The 18,809-nt window shown below is 37.2% G+C and overlaps 2 protein-coding genes across 2 annotated transcripts; both read left to right on the forward strand.

Moving 5' to 3' along the window:
- The first annotated feature begins 1,724 nt into the window (after positions 1–1,724).
- On the forward strand, positions 1,725–18,032 carry LOC134653361 (small ribosomal subunit protein uS12m). Its single transcript, XM_063508697.1, has 5 exons — positions 1,725–1,822; positions 1,906–1,975; positions 15,872–16,041; positions 16,957–17,120; positions 17,932–18,032. Exons 2-5 carry the CDS (start codon positions 1,906–1,908, stop codon positions 18,011–18,013), a joined length of 486 nt encoding a protein of 161 aa, XP_063364767.1. The 5' UTR covers positions 1,725–1,822; the 3' UTR covers positions 18,014–18,032.
- LOC134653354 (uncharacterized) lies at positions 10,148–12,099 on the forward strand. The gene is made up of 3 exons (XM_063508691.1): positions 10,148–10,361; positions 10,553–10,781; positions 10,895–12,099. Exons 1-3 carry the CDS (start codon positions 10,173–10,175, stop codon positions 11,050–11,052), a joined length of 576 nt encoding a protein of 191 aa, XP_063364761.1. The 5' UTR covers positions 10,148–10,172; the 3' UTR covers positions 11,053–12,099.
- Positions 18,033–18,809: the final 777 nt, after the last annotated feature.

Consider the following 18,809-nt stretch of genomic DNA (forward strand, 5'->3'; position numbering starts at 1 on the left):
AATCCAAAAGATGTATGCGATTAGGTAGTTTTAGTATATATGTATTATATTATATCGTATAGAATATTATATATTAGGTATATGTATTATATATTTCGAATATGTATATATAGCTGTTTACATATTTGTTATAAATGTCGCTGTCGCTTCGATGTCGATGTCGCTATACGCCACCCCAAAGGCGTGTGCATGAGGGAAGGAATGGAAAAAATTCGCAAGATTCTGGTAGGCTTCCGTAGCTCAATTGGCAGAGCTAACGCACGGATTGCGGAGGTTGCGGGTTCAAGTCCTGCCGGAAGCGTAATTTTTCCATTTTTTCCTTTAATATAAAATTTGGAATATCGCTCGCAGACGTAATCTGCATGTTCAAAATTGATTTAGTACGGGTTAGCACATTGTTACTGGTGAATTCTCAATGCAACTTGAGACTCCGGTGCCGATAAAAAGATGTAATCGTTTTTCGGTAGATGTCGCTATACGCCACCCCAAAGGCGTGTGCATGAGGGAAGGAATGGAAAAAATTCGCAAGATTCTGGTAGGCTTCCGTAGCTATTGAGCCAATTGTGGCAGAGCTAACGCACGGATTGCGGAGGTTGCGGGTTCAAGTCCTGCCGGAAGCGTAATTTTTCCATTTTTTCCTTTAATATAAAATTTGGAATATCGCTCGCAGACGTAATCTGCATGTTCAAAATTGATATTTGTTATATTTCATATCCCATACTTTGTATATACTTATAGTAGGATATTAAATCTTTTATCTTTATGCCGATTAGTACAGCTTTATGTCTACCGTTCTCCAATTACCCCTCAATTGCTCAAGGGTTAACTGGAAGAGATCCCTGAAAGGGATAAGTTCGCCTTTGTACTAATGATGTGTGTTCTTTCATGTTTTATGTTTCATTTTGTACAATAAAGTATTTTACTACTTTACTACTACTACTACTACTACTACTATGAGACGGAATACGACTTTCTATACAAACTATCAGTTTTTATCAATTACTTTTACCTGTCTCTGCAGGCAAAGTTAAAATGATTCGGAAAATTCGGGTTCATGAACAGCCGCCAACGACGGACAACAGGGGAAAACTACTCGACTAAATAACTTTCGGGCAGTCCTAGCTACGGCAGCTACCTTTCCAATTTTTGATTTAACAGTTAGGTAAACAAAAGTGAAATCCCGTTTTCACTTTAGTTTAGGTACCTGTACGGTACGGGATGTATAGAAAGTAAATTACGTTCTCGACGGCGTTTATGTCAGTGACAAACTGATGGTAACCGTACTGTTGTGTTTGTCGAATTAGTTATGTGCTTTCTATAATACTTTTCTAGGTAGGTAAAGTTTTGTTACGACTACTTATTTATATATTATAAAAATTTGCCGATCCCTGGGTCTAGAGAGGGATTACGACGGAAGTTTTATTTTAATCCAACTGCTAAAGCTTTTGCTCGAAATCGTAACTAACAGAAACAAGCTTAACTTTAACTGCTTTGATATTGAATATTTGTATGCATATCCATGAAAAAAAGAGATATTGAAGACACGATTTTTTTAAACATTTCTCGCGTTTTCTAACCACGCCATCTAGTAGGTGATAGAATAACTTAAATCAAAGTTTGATTTTTAACGCCATCTACCATCAAATAGCAGTACGATGACAAAGAAAAGGTTGGAGATTATTTTTATTGTCCTGGCAACTCTAAAAACAGCTGTCACCTACTGTCAAATCATCAAATGTCAGAATTTTATTGAGGTTATAATTTCAATAATAACATAATTTTGTACAAATAATTTTTTTAAGATTATTTTCTGTATCGTATAGTAAGTATCAATATGTTTTTAGGCTAAGGCTAGCTACCCAAGGTACGTTCTAGAAATTTCAAAGTGAATATTGCTTGTTTTAGATGAATCTTATACGAAGAGGGTTATCTCTGGTGTCCGCAGGAATAAGGACTCAATATGCAACAATTACAGGTATTTATCAATTAGACTTCTTAAATGTAGCATTTCGGATTAGAATACTGTACTGTCAAAACAAATTTTATACAGAAACAATTAAAATTGCTACAAACTTAAACCTGGTAAGTGTGAGTAGGCACCCTGTACAGCACAGTTTATTTGAGTAACGGTCTAATCTTATTATAAAAAGATTTCAATAGGAAATCAACTGTATCAAAACTGCCAATTCTAAGTGAAGCCTAGCAAAGGTTCTCACAACCAACTCCAAAACTTTTTAGCCCAATCAGTCCAATCACAGTATAAGTATAAAATAAGATTTTTTAAGAGGACCTTTGCAAAATTGGTTTTTGTATTGAATAATAAACTGAAATAGATATCATACACTAAAGAAAAAGTGACCAAGTCTTCAAGGCCAGCTTACGCTAACATCCTGTTCCTGGCCACTTGACTACCCGGCCACGACAGTATCCGTCCTAAATTCTCTGGTGTATGCTATCTTTGCAAGGCTAGGCGCCTTTGACCTGCTCTAAGGGCAAACAGTGTGGGATTGCTGAAGACGCGGGTTTGATTCCCTCCTCGGCCACCGGTGGACTTGGTTACTTGTTCTTTAGTGTATGATATCTATTTAAGTTTAAAATTTATATATGTATAGTAGTGTGACTACTTAAAAACACAAAATTATATTTAATAATTATGTAGATACATAAAAACTTAATAATGAACTAACAAAAAATTATAAACTTTTTCTGCTTTGCCCTTTACTACATTAAGTTTATCTTTTGTACAAATTTCAAATTTGCCATAGTATATAGTTTCAAAAATATTTTTGGACAAAAAGTACACAAGTATATTGTCAAAATAGAGTTTTACATGGTTTTACATGGTTTAACATTTTAAATAAATAAAAATTAATAACACAAAGCTATTTGCTAACGACTTGTTATATATGTACATAGTCGAAAGTTTTAATTTTTGAACTATTTTGTACCTTGTCACAGTGACAATATATAGTATGAGGTCTCTAGCAACTTTCATATTGATTGTCACTGTGACAAGGTACGAAATTGGTCATAAATTAATACTTTCGACCGTACATTTAGCTAGAATAGTTGCATTTGTCCGATAGTTGCAATGGCCCTGCCTAACATTATATATTTAAGAACATTATTTCCTATGTATAATGTTATTGCTACCTAGTTTCCTATGTATCACTAAAAGCCATTATTTAAATAAAACTTGTCACCAAAATGCAACAACTGCAATTGCTCTAACTGCCCACCACAGCCACATGAACCGCATCTGCACTAAACAAGCAGCTGCCACCCGTACCAATCGAAGCGAAACCTTAATACCAACCAACAAGGTCCACTTCACTTTGTCTTTATCTACTGTTATTAGTACAAGCGAAAATGAATTTTAAGTGTTCAAGTTTAAGGTTGTTTTTAGATTGATAATTGTTATGGTCAATAAGGGTTGTCACACGCCTTGTCATTGGAACCCTTCCGCATGGACAGGATTAATTCTCCAAACCATCATCTCCACAACACATTCAAAGTCCAACCTTAACTGTATAAGTTTAAGGACGATATTGCATTGTTATTGCATTGAAACAATTCGTAATCCGTATTGTCAATATTTGGGAGGTTTCATTAATGTAGTTTTCGGAATAACGGTTTTGGAAACTTGGAAACAAAAGACGCCGCGAGACCTCCGAGTGGACTTTGCCGTTTTTTTTTCTTATATTGCATAGGTTTCGGCTTAAGATAATTTTTATCATAATTTCTAAGTACACCGTTATTCTCACTATGAAGCCGACAAGCCTAGTATTGTTGTTGAAATAACTAGAAGTAAAATAAAACTAAGCTCATTCAGGTTGGTTGCGTTTGAACAATACCTGATATTGGTTGGAATATTATAGTAAACATTTTAATCATTTCCTGAAATAAATACCATTTTAAAATTGATGACTTCATGATATGATTAGATTAGGTTTGACTTTTTCATGATATGGCCAACCGATCATTTCATGAAATGATTGCCACATCATGAAATTATCAATTCTAAGGTCTGGCCACGACATATACAGTCGCCATCAGATATATCGAAGCGACCAAGGTGCTCAAAAATATCTGAACACGTACTCTAATAACGCATGTTGACAACAGAGGCGTGTTCAGATGTTTGTGAGCACCTTGGCCGCTCAGATACATCTGATGGCGACTGTACATATATTATATTTGTCGTCGACGGTATCTAAACGGAGAACAGGCGGTGATGTATAGGTATAATAAATACATAAAATACACACTCAAAAACAAATACCCGCGCGCTCATTGCATAAAAGCATAAAACATGCCGTTCGAATTGAGGGTCCAGCTTCGTAGAGCTAGGGCCCTGATTATTACTGACTAGGCTACGGAGGCCGATAAATTACTTTTACAGTACATATGGGGCTACTTTTCCGCACTAGTGAGCAAAATAGCACTTTTCGTGCGTATGTCGAAACTTTAAAGTGCCATATGTACTGTAAAACGTTGTTCGATACACGTGCGAATAGGTAATTCGCAACTCGCGTCGATTTAAAACACTCCCTTCGGTCGTGTTTTAATTTATCGCCACTCGTTTCGAATTTCCTCTTTTTCGCACTTGTATCGAAAATAACTATTCTAAAATATTCTTAAAAACTATATCGAGCTTCATCACGCCTGATACATAACTTTGAATCCGCAATTTCTAGAATAATTCCAACATTTATATTTAGAAGCAATCTCTTTTTGACATCTCAGTTATGTCATCTAACATCTTTTGTGGCCGACGCACATTTAGAAAGGATTGCAGTACAATTGACACAGTTAGCTGCCCTTATATGAACCTTATGGCATAGACATAAGGGATACCAGTGATCAGTTAAGATGTTGATCTCAGTACAATTGATACAATGCGCTGACCACATTGTCCAAGCCCATTCACACCTCATCTTTGTGCGGGATGACTTGAGGTTTTCATTCGATGTCCATATTTCTGGCTATTTGTGTATTATGTTGACCATATGCCGGTTCGGGATGTTCCATAATTCGATACTGACAGACAACGTACCTACAGCTAGAACCGTTTAAAGGTACGAGGGGCGTTCAATATATAATGAGAATGAGATGTAAACTCTTTAAATATTAGGAAAGTAAATACTGGCCGGTAAAGCTAATCTACCTAGCTGATCGCCATGAAAAAAAAACTAACTGTTTTTTGTTTAAAAAAAAATACGGCGATTTCTTTGCGATGCTATTGAGTACGTTAGCGAAAATGGAGAAAATTGAACTGCGCGCCGTTATCAAATACTTGTGTTTGAAAAATTTTTCTACGGACCAAGTCGATTTAGATTTACGGAACACTTTAAGGTCTAATGCTCCTCCGTATTCGACAGTCGCACGTTGGTGCGCCAAATTTAGACGTGGAAGAACATCGACCATGCATGACCCCCGCTCCGGACGCCCTACTACAGCAGTAACTGAAGAAATTGTGAAAAAAGTCGAAAACTTAGTTTTGGCGGATTGTCGTGTCACGGTTCGTTTTATTGCTGAAAATGTAAAGATTTCAACGGGGAGCGTGCATAATATTTTACATGAACGCTTGGGTATGAAAAAGGTATCAGCGCGTTGGGTACCCAGAATGCTTACTGACACGCAAAAACAAACTAGAGTCGAGATTTGTCAAGAAGGTTTGGACCTGATACAGCAAGACAGGGAACTTTTTTTGGCGCGATTTATAACAATGGACGAAACATGGCTCCATCATTACGACCCTGAAACGAAACCGCAGTCTATGACATGGAAAAGGCCATCATCTCCAACTCCGAAGAAATTCAAGGTGGGCCCATCTGCCGGTAAGGTCATGGGCTCTGTTTTTTGGGATGGTAAAGGGGTCGTAATGATTGAGTATCTCGAGCATGGAGCCACTATTACGGGCACTTTATATGCCAAACAAATAGCAACATTGCGCAATGAGATCCGTGAAAAACGGCGAGGTAAACTCTCGAAAATTGTGTTGTTCCATCAGGACAATGCACCGGCACACAAGTCCGCCGTTGCAATGGCTGCAATACGTGATGCTGGGTTCGATATCCTTAAGCATCCTCCGTATTCACCAGACCTCGCCCCTAGTGATTTCTACCTATTTCCGAGATTGAAGGAATACCTGAGAGGCAAGAAATTTGAAGACGACGACGCGGTAGTCGCTCCAGTACAGGATTTTTTAAGTACTCAAGATGAAACCTTTTTTAGAAATGGAATTTTAAGTTTAGAAAAAAGATATACTAAGTGTATTATGCTAAAAGGTGACTATGTCGAAAAATAAAATAATATTTAATAAAAGTTGTATATAACATACTCATTCTCACTTTTTATTGAACGCCCCTCGTAGAGCCTTGAATTTGAAACAACTCCTTAAATGTTGTAGGGACTGACAAAGATTGTCGTAAATTAAAGTTTGTAACGACTTCTAAATATGCTGAGCACGTGACGAGCGGAGGCTAGATTCGCTAAAATTAATCATCACAGAAAATGTCGATGTCGATAGTCGGTACCAACCTAAAACCAGGGTCGGTTAATTTATTTTGTACAGTCACCATCATAGGTATAGGTATATCGGAGCAGCCGAGGTAGTGTAGGAGCGGACTATGTAATAGAGGCGTGTTCAGATATTTGTGACCACCTTGGCCGCTCCGATATACCTATTTGGAGGCGACAGTAAAATTGTTGAATAATTGGTTAACTAACAAATTGTTAAGTAACAGACCGTGTCAAAATTAAGAATATAAATATATATTTTTTTAACAAATGTTTATTTGAAAGTGGCTTTCACTCGTGACTTCGTGCCCTTAAAAGTCTTCAAAATTTTCAGGCCCCGACCCCTTTTCAACCCGTTAGGGTTAAATATACATAGACATAAATGCAGCCTTCAGATTAATTATAATTTTATATAGCTAAGTTTCATCGTCCCGCTTTATAAATAACATTCACATACGCGGCACAAACTCTAGCAAACATTTCCACATAGGACCGTTACCACCCCCAAACACAATGGCCATACATTTGGCATTAAGCACACCGTATTGTGGCGTGGGACCTCCCCGGGCAGCTTTCTTCCCACGGGAAGAAAGTACTGGCTTCCGGACACCTCACCGCTTCAGTGAGCTAAGAAGGCTATTGGAAAAGGATGCTAATGTAGGTACATGTAAGGATTTTTTATGATGTAGTTGTTGGTTTTATACAAATGATGTCCATGGCGTAATTAGGAATATTCGATAAGTGAACAGAGGGGCTACCGCGAAAACCGTTTATCGCAAATTGCTGGGATCTTTCTCGTTTACTCCAATGAAGGCGTAATTAGTGTGACAGAGAAAAATGCCCGCAATTTGCGAACTCCGATTTTCGCGGTTATATTATAGCCCAGTTTAACTGTTAGGGGACAGTAATCCGCGGCTCGAGAGCCACTTGCGACTCTTCAAGCCACACAAATAGTATTTTATGCAACCGTCAGAACGCTTATGGGTGACGTCATATCGTGGGAAATGACGGGTTAAGAGAGGTCAAAAAAACGGCCAAGTGCGAGTCGGACTCGCCCATGAAGGGTTCCGTAGCAGCAAGTAATTGAATGAAAGGTTAAATTGCGGTTTACGATTTATGACGTATTAAAAAAAACTACTTACTAGATCTCGTTCAAATCAATTTACGGTAGAAGTTTTCATAGTAATGTACATCATATATTTTTTTTAGTTTTATCATTCTTTTATTTTAGAAGTTACAGGGGGGGGGGGGACACACATTTTACCACTTTGGAAGTATCTCTCGCGCAAACTATTCAGTTTAGAAAAAAATGATATGAGAAACCTCAATATAATTTTTGAAGACCTATCCATAGATACCCCACATAGATGGGTTTGATGAAAAAAAATAATTTTGAGTTTCAGTTCTAAGTATGGGGAACCCCAAAAATTTATTGTTTTTTTTCTATTTTTGTGTGAAAATCTTAATGCGGTTCGCAGAATACATCTACTTACCAAGTTTCAACAGTATAGTTCTTATAGTTTCGGAAAAAAGTGGCTGTGACATACGGACGGACAGACAGACAGACAGACAGACAGACATGACGAATCCATAAGGGTTCCGTTTTTTGCCATTTGGCTACGGAACCCTAAAAAGGCGAGTGGCGTGAGTAACAATTTGAGGCGAAGCCGAAAATTGTTAATAAAGACGCCACGAGTATTTTTTGACTCAGTTCAACAACGTCGCATACAATACTTTTTCTACGACCAAGACCACTTACTTTGAAATAAAATTGAAAATTTAACAAATCTTTTTAATTCAAGAAGTAGCAAAAATGGAGGGTACGGGCGGGAAAAGAATGAATGAATGAATGAAATTTAAAAAAAAACATGTCTATGGTTCACTTATTTGTCAGAGATGACATTTAAAATAAGGTTGGCAACACTGTATTTCATTCAATATTTTTTAAGTGGCCATTACACGAAGTATCGTAAAATCGCCAAAAAGATACTGCGTGTATGCACAAATTCTTTTTTGGGGAATAGACTAAAGACTTGTCTTGACAACTATAAGGTAGGGTTTTAAAGGTGTGTGCCCTTTAAATGACAAATAAAAGTACGGGAGTAGAAAAAATAATTTAGAGTTCTTAGAGACCACTGAAAACAACGTTCGCGGCTCTTTGAAATTCTTAGAAGTGGTGATTTCTATTACGGTTGGCTCTTCATATCCCGATTCCAGCACTAAATAATTACATTCCGTTAATTTATTAATCTCAGTGTAGTTTATATTAACTTCACCCTACGTACCTATAGGTATAATACACTTACTATGAGCAGGGTTGGGCAGTATTTCAATTACATGTATTTGAAATACAAATTAGTATTTTGTATTTGTATTTCAAATACTACTTGGAAAAGTATTTTGTATTTGGTATTTCAAATACTACACTCGCATGTATTTAGAATTTTGTATTTCAAATACTTCAAGCTTCAAAATACATTTCCACAAAATACTTACATTTCATTAAATTTATATGAACGTCATGGTAAGTTGGTAACCTTAGACCGTCGAAACATTTCCAACCGTGTGGCCCGTGTGATAGCCCCTTTAGAACACAGTGACATTGACAGCAGCAACACTGAGTGTAAGTGTCAACTTCAAGTGTCATAAGTGTCAAATCACTCTGGGATTTAGTTCGTTACGCTGGTTACGCGGTATTTCTGTTACTTTACTCTAAATTTGATTAAGTTTATGGCGTTGGGGATCGGCGATTATTACCTATTATATGATGAATTCAAATTCAAGTTCATCTTCTGCGAGGTCTGCGGCATCGATATCCAGAGAGGAACAAGGCAGTGGTGTTGACAACAATGACAATGGCGGTGGTTGTAGCTCAACAACGACAACAACTTATCCACTCATTTTAACTGGTGGCAAATATTTCGAAGTGAAAGTGACGATGGACATCAATGCCCCCGGTGGTAGCAAAGATCCAGAAAAAGTTGAAGCAACTTGTATAAAATGTCAAACAGTTATTAAAGGTAGTCTTAAGGCTACCAGCAACTTTAAAGTACATTTGAAGGTAAGTCAGTTAAGAAAAGATTTGAATAATTGAATTTTGTACATGTCTTGTTCTTATCCCCACTTCCAAGGCCATCTCAAACTATGCTAGGAAAGTAAAGCAAGCGAATTAAACTAAAAATTCTTTGATCGGTATATAATTTAATATTTTATGATGAACTTAGACTATATACCTACTATACTTTATACCATGGTTTCGTCTGAATTATCTATAAACCCTATAGATGGAACCCTAATAGGATCACTTATCTGTTGTTTTATATATTATTATTGTCACATGTTTTATATGAACAAGATTTATGTAAACTTAAGAATTATGTACTTACATAATGTATATGATTTTATTTTAGCGAAAACATCCGGATGCATTATTAGAATATGAGAAAGATAAAGAAAACAGCCAGGGCAAAAGGCAAAAAACACAGAAAACCCTCAATGAGAAAAGTCTAAGACAAATGAAATTGAATATTTCAAGTTTCAAATCACAAAAAGAACATTCAGTGCAACAAAAGCTAGATAATAACATACTTAACTATGTTGTCAACAGCATGAAACCACTAAGTACTGTGGATGATCCTAACTTCGTAAAGATGTTTACTGACATATCTGAACAGCTTCAGGTTATGTCCAGAAGAACATTAGGGAGAAAAATTGATACAGCCCAAAAAACTGTTACAGATAAACTTATAAGCATTTTCAGTAAATTGGACTATGTGTCCACAACAGCAGACATATGGTCTACAAAAACCAGAAGCTTTCTTGGTGTAACAGCTCATTGGGTATGTATGTCCAGTATTTATATTTAACATTTATATAATGTGTAAAAATCGTCTAAGTATGTTTAAATCAATTACATTACACCAAGATGTAATAATAATATAATCTATGAAAAGTCTATAGTCCCAAAGATCAGTCTAAAAATATATATTTATTTTTTGTTAAAACTTATGACTAAAATGTTTTGTTTCAGATCAATGAGGCTACACTTGAACGTATGAGCTGTGTCTTGTCATTCAATCGCTTTAAGGGTTCTCACACATACGATAAAATTGCTGAAATGCTATTTGAAGTCCAGTCAGATTTTAGACTAACACATGATCACATGATATCTACAACAACAGACAACGGATCGAATTTCGTTAAAGCATTCAGAGAATTTGGTATTGTTGACTATGTACCAGATTTCTTAGGTCCTGAAGGTGAACATTTAATTTTATTCTTAATCAAATAATTTTCCACATTATATTAACTATGTGACCTATGTTAGATTGACAATTTGACATGTATCCTAATATTTATTTCTTATTTTTAGATACAATGGAATTGGACAATTTTAGCGCAAGTGACACTCTATATGAAGAGGTGCTTTTAGTTAATAATTCTGAAGAACTTGAAACAAGGGAATTGTATTTGCCACGACATCTGAGATGTGCCAGTCACACTCTAAGCCTTTTAGCCACAACAGACTAGAACAATTACATAAAAAATTCTCTCATTAGCAGAATACATTATTCTGCCACTGCTAAATGCACTTTGCTCTGGAACATGTCAAGAAAACCAAAGTCTGCGGAAATAATCAAGGAACATCTTGGGCATCAGTTATTATACCCATGTCCAACAAGGTGGAATTCCCTCTATGACGCTATTCTCCATCTCATGAAAAGCAAAACTAAACTGAATAGTTTATTTGAACAGTTAGGCAAGGCAAACACATTTTCAGCAGTAGAACTCGAATATTTAGAAGAGTTTTTGGAGGTTTTGAAACCTATCGCGTCAGCTCTTGACTACCTTCAGGGTGATAATTGCTATTATGGTAAACTATTACCCACGTTGATGACTATTAAAACCAAACTGGAAAGACTACAAAGCAGTAATCTGCGCCATTTCTCTCGAGTTGTACCAAAACTACTAGAAAGTTTAGAAAAGAGGTTTGACAAATTTCTCCAATTGAGACCTGAAGCCAATGAAGCTATTTTGGCAGCTTGTTTCCATCCAGCGTATAAAATGCGATGGCTACCAGAAACCTGTTCAAACGAGGACAAGCAAAGGTTACAAAATCTTGCGATCACAACGTTGGAATCAGTTCCAGTGCTTCCAAGAAGTGGTAGTGGTAGTTCTAGCATTAGCAAGAATGATGACGATGATTTCATCATCTTCTCTGATTATACACGTGATAGGCCAGTCACATGTATGGAAGTAGAGTTAGTGAGTTTTTTAAATGAGAAGGGGAAAGATCTCGGTGCCCTTGAACGCTACCCAAACATAAAAAAAATGTTTATTAAATTTAATACCAGCCTATGCTCTTCCGGTCCAGTTGAGAGACTGTTTTCATTGGCTGGATACATCCATTCGCCAACTAGACGGAACTTATCTGATAATACGTTTAGGAATTTAGTTTTTATGAAAGGCAATTCCTTCTTCAATTCATAATCATAAAAACATGAATGTTATGTTAAAAGTGTCGAAGTATTTTGTATTTTGTATTTCAAATACATAATTTTGAATACTGTATTTTGTATTTTGTATTTCAAATACCTGTCACCAAAGTATTTTGTATTTTGTAATTCAAATACATTTTTAAATGTATTTTATATTTCTTATTTGAAATACAATGAAGCCAGTATTTTGCCCAACCCTGACTATGAGTAGCTTTTGAAATATTGGACCTCGGCAACCATGAATATTTAGGAAAAAATATAAATTCGTTCATGACGAGTTTTCATCTTGTGTAGGGCATTGACAAGGAGTTTTAAATTTATATGGGTTCTTGTTCGATTAGTAAAAAAATATTCCGAGTTACAGGTTTATAGAACCATACAAATTATAACTTATTTAACAATACCGTAGCGATACAACTATTTGTAACATATGAACAACAAAACCCTTCTGTCCAGTTCCTTTCAATATTTTAATGTCCACGCGTCTGGAGCATTATGTAACTTTTACTGAAAAGATGGATTAAATTTTTCCATTTAACATTCCTTTGGTCAATTCCATAACACTTCACGCCTTCGCGTGAGCCAATTACAAAACTAGCAAATATAATCCTTGCTTCCTAGAAAACATTGAATGGAGCAAACATATACTACGTAATATGCTCTAAGATTTGCATTTGCAAGATTTATCCAGCCCATTGTGGACCACAATTGCGAACGCATAAGAATCATCAGCAAATCAGTTTACTGATAAAGTTACACAATCAATAGACGAAATCAGCTTCAAAATTGAGGCAAAACCGACTTTATTACGTTGGAATACGATTTAATTCACAAGCGCCCGCGGACGATGACTTAACTGTCGCGAGCGCATGTCATAAATTAATCCTATAGCTGTAAAAGCGATCTTAAACGCTGTGTTTAAAGTTGAAATTCGAAGTGAAAGGTGTAAAATATGATTGACGATTCTCGGAACGCCTGGTGGCTCAACTCTTGCCCATTGTGGTTTTTGCCGGAGTCATGCTGTCAAAGACGGGACGATGGACAATGCCCACTATTAGCGGATTATAATCCGCAAAAAGAGCAGGTACTTTCTGGACGAATGCGAACGGTGCAGTGTGTAAGCGACAGCGAGGTTTCTATTGCGTCGTTCGCGATGTTTGATATCTTCTTCACAGAGGGAATAAAAAATATTTTCCTGACTTGTGTGATTAACAATGTGTTAGTACCTAAAGTTGCGCTTAAGATTGTTAATCCTAACTTATTTCTAGTCTACTCAGTGTCATATACAGATATTGAGATATTATACCATTTTAAAAACCTTCCATGCAAAGTGATACCTACTTATATAATTACATTCTGACATTTAAGTAAGTGGCCGACATTTAGGTACCTACCTCAACAAGATTTAGAAGATTCTTTCTTAAAAATATGCGGTTTCTTTCCAGTTTCAGTTTCAGTCCAATTAGGTATACAATCTCATTCGGCAAGCATCCGCCGGCGCCACAGAGGCGTATGCTGTTAATTTCATCTTATTTTATAACCATTCACGCTCATCACTCGCACCACAAAATATTGTTAATATTTGCTTGCGTGAGCAGATGCAAGTGTCCTGCCGATTATCCCACAACAAACTACAAGAAAAACTCCCTAACAATACGCGACAAAACTCATACATTTCTGGACGACGTAGAAACGTGACCCTTATTGCAATGAAGATAAAGTCTACCTAAGGTCATATTTATATGTTGCTGTTATACGTGACTCGAGGTCCCTAAGGAGTCTATTTTGTTGTCCCAGCGCTGGACAAACAGGACTTCTGTACCGTCTTGTAGCGACATGTGCTTCGGATTTCGGGGAACTTATTTGCTTATTTTTCATTTTGGGTTGGTTTCTTGTTAATTTAAATCTTCGTAAAGTTTGATTGTTAATGTAGATGTGGTTTTGGAGACACTTTCAAAAGGGCCTTTTCCGTTTCTGACTTTAGTCTGAAAATTAACGTACTTACCTATTTTCTTGGGTTTTAATTGAGGATATACGTAATACATACTTCCAAATGTTGGTACTAAATGTTAATATCAGCCAGTGCCCTGTTTATCAGAAGCTTGTAACTTGTAATACAAGTGGAAGTCCCTTTTTGACAGCTTTCGTTAGAAAGGGTCTTCCACTTGTATTACAACTATTACAAGTTACAAGCTTTTGATAAACAGGGCACAGGTTTGTAGATATTAATTAAGATTTTACAAGTTCTATTGGTATCAAGATAAAATATATAATTATTGCTCAAGAGTGTATGAACCAGATATATACGACTTATTATATACCTACCTTTAATTCCGCTTGGTACATACCTAAATCAAAAAACTGTAAAGTAACGGTCTCACATCTGCCAATACGCCTCATCCCTTCCATAACATCAATATGTTGCGGACCACACATCGCAATGTCAATCAAACATTATGCCACATTGAGGTGCGCCCGCGCATCGAATCGTTACAATTGACACAATCCGAGGGCGCTGCCGGCAACGCCTACCATCTTGTAACTGTATTCATTTAGTTTTTATTCCTGTTAAATGCTATACTTGTTGCTATAAGGTATATTTTGCTATAGCAGTTGTTCTTTTGGAGATAAAGCGTCACACTGTGTCTTTATTTGGGGATTATCCTTGGAAACGTGGTGTTGGCACCTGCGGAGCTTATCGGTGTGGATAACGGTAGTGATGAGTTTGTCGTTTATTGCTCTTGTCAAGAGATCTATGCATTTTGTGTTGTTTAAAAATGTCTTACTTATTTATAAACCACCATGATTTACAGATATATTATTCATAAACGGCTGCTAACTTAATCAGTTGATGATCGTTGTTTGTTCCTATCTGTCGTTATGCCATGGAAAGGGACAAACGACGATCATCAGCTGATTAACTTAGCAAACGTTTATGAATAACGTCGTAATAATGTAAAAACAGGCTCTGTAAATCTATCTTTTCAGCTCGGTTCGTAATCGATTGAATTCCTAGCACTTTAAGTGATTGTAGATCTTTATATCGTAGGTTAAACTTAAAATCAAACCTATAATCTGTTAGACGAGTTCTAAAATTGCAAAACTTAAGTCAATCTGTGAAGTTGGAAGCCATTTGCACAATTTATCACGATCGAGCGGAACTCGAAGCCGAGATGACGGCGAGTGATGAACGATCGGAAAACTACACTCAAAAGCTATGAAAACGGGCTACGGTATACGGGGATTTCTTTTAAAGTGACCTGTTTTCGTTGCGCGTGAGTGTACCTACTCCGTGTTTTGATGAATCTTAGCTCTATTAGTTCTGAGTCTAGACTTCAGTGTTTTAAATGGATAACGCGGTACTTATTAAAGTTAGTCTTCAGTAAAATTGATTAACAAGCAAAATACTGCTTAAGCTCAATAAACCTGTTGAATATTTGGCTGAGGAGATGATTGTTTGATGTAATTCTGTGACAATTAAATTTTATGGTACCATGGAACTGGTCTAAATGCTGGTGGCTGAAGGTGGCCGTAGGACTGAAATTTTGCCGTAACTACCGTAACTACCGAACCAGTTTTTAGGGTTCCGTACCTCAAAAGGAAAAAAACGGAACCCTTATAGGATCACTCGTGCGTCTGTCTGTCTGTCCGACCATTGCCCCCCTTTATCTCCGAAACTACTGGGTATAAATATTTTGCAAAAAATACACAAAATAGTTCTTTACCTATAGATAACAGAAAAACCTATTAGAAATGTGCAGTCAAGAGTGAGTTGGACTTAATGTACGGAACCCTTGGAACGCGAGTATGACTCGCACTTGGCCGGTTTTTTACTGTTTCTTTTATTTCAGCGCCCACCTCGTCGGCAGTGAAGCCGCCAGCACTACCATCTTTATTTCCAACACCTGGACAGTCCCTGTTATCCAGAACCATGGCGTCGCTAGCACAAATGCACCGCACAGGCCCGCACATCAAACTCAGGAAGTCAAGGAACCCGCTCAATGGAAACCCCTTTGCTAAGGTATTTAAAAGACACCTTTATTACCATAAGAATAAGGATGGGTCCCGATATATTTGGCCACTTTGGCCGTTAGTGTTAGTACCTCTTTGATTCTGACTATACTAGGCACTAGGCACCTAGTATTTTTGGCCATGCGGTGAAATACGGGGTACCTTTGTTTCCCATAATGTTTTAAATCATAATGTATTGTTTGTCATATAATCATTAGTCATAAAACTGAAATCGTTAACTTTTCAGGATTTTCGTCAGGTTATCCTATAGGTGGGTTAGGTTAGGTTAGGTTTGTTTTATGGCAATCCTGAAAAGTGACGCGTTTCTGAACCAAATAAATTATTACTAACGAAAATGCGGGCAAACAATACATTATGACTTACTTACTTACTCCTCTGGCGCAGCGAACCAAAGTGTGTCTTGGCCTCCAACACGACTGATCGCCACTGATCACGGTCCTGTGCTGTTTCTCGCAAGTCTTCAACCAGTACCCCTGGTGTAAATTTCATTCGATGACGTTGACTTGCGTTCGCTTTTGCGTTAAGTATCATTTCGTATGGGATTTTGAGTTTCCAAAACGTCCCGCTTGGCGCGCTGTACAAAATCCCATACAAAAATAGACATAACGTAAATGCGAACGCACGAAACGCCATCGAATGATGAATTTTACGCTAGGGGTTCGGGGGTCACGTAGATCCGCGTCCGCTGCCTCTTTATTTTATAATGTAACTAGCGACCCGCGACTTTGCAAATTATACATAAACCTTCCTCTTGAATCACTCTTGCTATTAAAAAAAAACCGCATCAAAGTCCGTTGCGTAGGTAGTTTTAAAGATCTAACATACCTAGACAGACAGCGGGAAGCGCCTTTGTTTTATACTATGTAGTAATAAACAACGTTAACCTAATGTGTATTAATTTCAGGGTGTCGTCCTAAAGACCCTCATTAAGAAGCCTAAAAAGCCAAACTCAGCCAACCGCAAGTGCGTGCTGGTGCGTCTGTCAAACGGCAAGGAAATGGTCGCCTACGTGCCAGGCATCGGACATAACCTTCAGGAACACAATATTGTTCTGGTTAGGGTGGGGAGGTGAGTTCCATTCTTAAATTTTAAGGAACACACGTACGAGTAGGTATAGCATAGACTAGGAATCCTCTAGACGGAGTTTAGAGCAATTATTTCATGAAACCGATGCTGCCAAAAATACTGGGGTGCGGGGGACGAGGTGAGCGAATCCCGTGCCGTGATTGGTCCGTTCAAAGACACGAACGTCACACAAAGACACTTTGACTCGAAAATGAAGTAAAACTACCGTATATTTGTGGCAGAGGGGGTAGCGCTACTATGCTCAGTCTGGAGGATGTCTTATCTGTGAGGTATAGTTATGTTATTGGCCACTCCTAACAAATCAGAAAGGAACAAGCTAATTGAAGCTTTATTGTTAAGAGTGGCCGATTACTATCGGCCACATGTGAAATGAGTCAAATGAGTTTCACGTCAGTAAGAGTTCAACAAATGGGCACAAAAATCCCGCCCGCCTCCCTATAATTAAAAATTATATATGTAGAAAGGGCACTTTTGCATAGCCCTGAAGCCTAGACTCATCAGGAAGAAATTTAGTTGTCTGTGGTGTTTAACCGGCTTTAAGGTGACGGTCCATTTCCAACCGCAGCTGCACTTCTGTTCATTTTACTATGGAAATTGACAGTAACAGCGACGCGTTCAGTACCAGTAGTGCAGCTGCGGTCAGAAATGGAATGTTACCCTTAGAGTGCCGTCCTTTCCCATTAAGAACAAATACTGCATTGCACTGTACCAATTCCTTACTGTCAATTCAGGAAATGTGGCAATATCCACAGTTTAACGAGTCTCCACGATTGATTAGTCCTATTGTCTACAGATTAAAGGACTGCCCCGGAGTGAAGCTAAAGTGCGTCCGCGGCGTGCACGACCTGCCACACGTGGTCAAACCTAAACCTTAAACCAACCTGTATAGCTTACCTTTAGTTTAGTTCAATAAATATTTTATAAGTCGACATCTTTCTTTTTATTTAAATGCCTTCGCGGCGTCCACGAGCCACACGTCGTGAAACCCAACCTTTAACGAATTCATCCTGTATAACTAAAGCTAACACTAGGATCGCAGTTCAATAAATATTTTTTTCTACTCCCGTATCTTTATTTCTCATTTAAAGGGTCGTGCACACACCTTTAAAGCCCTACCTTATAGTTGTCAAGACAAGTCTTTAGTCTATTCCCCAAAAAAGAATTTGTGCATACACGCAGTATCTTTTTGGCGATTTTACGATACTTCGTGTAATGACCACTTAAAAAATATTGAATGAAATACAGTGTTGCCAACCTTATTTTAAATGTCATCTCTGACAAATAAGTGAACCATAGACATGTTTTTTTTTAATTTCATTCATTCATTCATTCTTTTCCCGTCCGTACCCTTCATTTTTGCTACTTCTTGAATTAAAAATATTTGTTTAATTTACAATTTTATTTCAAAGTAAGTGCTGGGTCGTAGAAAAAGTATTGTATGCAACGTTGTTTAACTGAGTCAAAAAATACTCGTGGCGTCTTTATTAACAATTTTCGGCTTCGCCTCAAATTGTTACTCACGCCACTCGCCTTTTTTGACCTGTCTTAAACAACGGTTGCATAAAATACTATATAAGTCTACTTCTTACTTTTCCTATCCGTAATTTTTCAAGGGATAAAAGATTCAAGAGATGCTTTTTCAAACGGTTTTTAAATCTAATTTTTATGTGG

This window comes from Cydia amplana, chromosome 13 (assembly GCF_948474715.1).
Source record: "Cydia amplana chromosome 13, ilCydAmpl1.1, whole genome shotgun sequence".
Lineage (NCBI taxonomy): Eukaryota > Metazoa > Arthropoda > Insecta > Lepidoptera > Tortricidae > Cydia > Cydia amplana.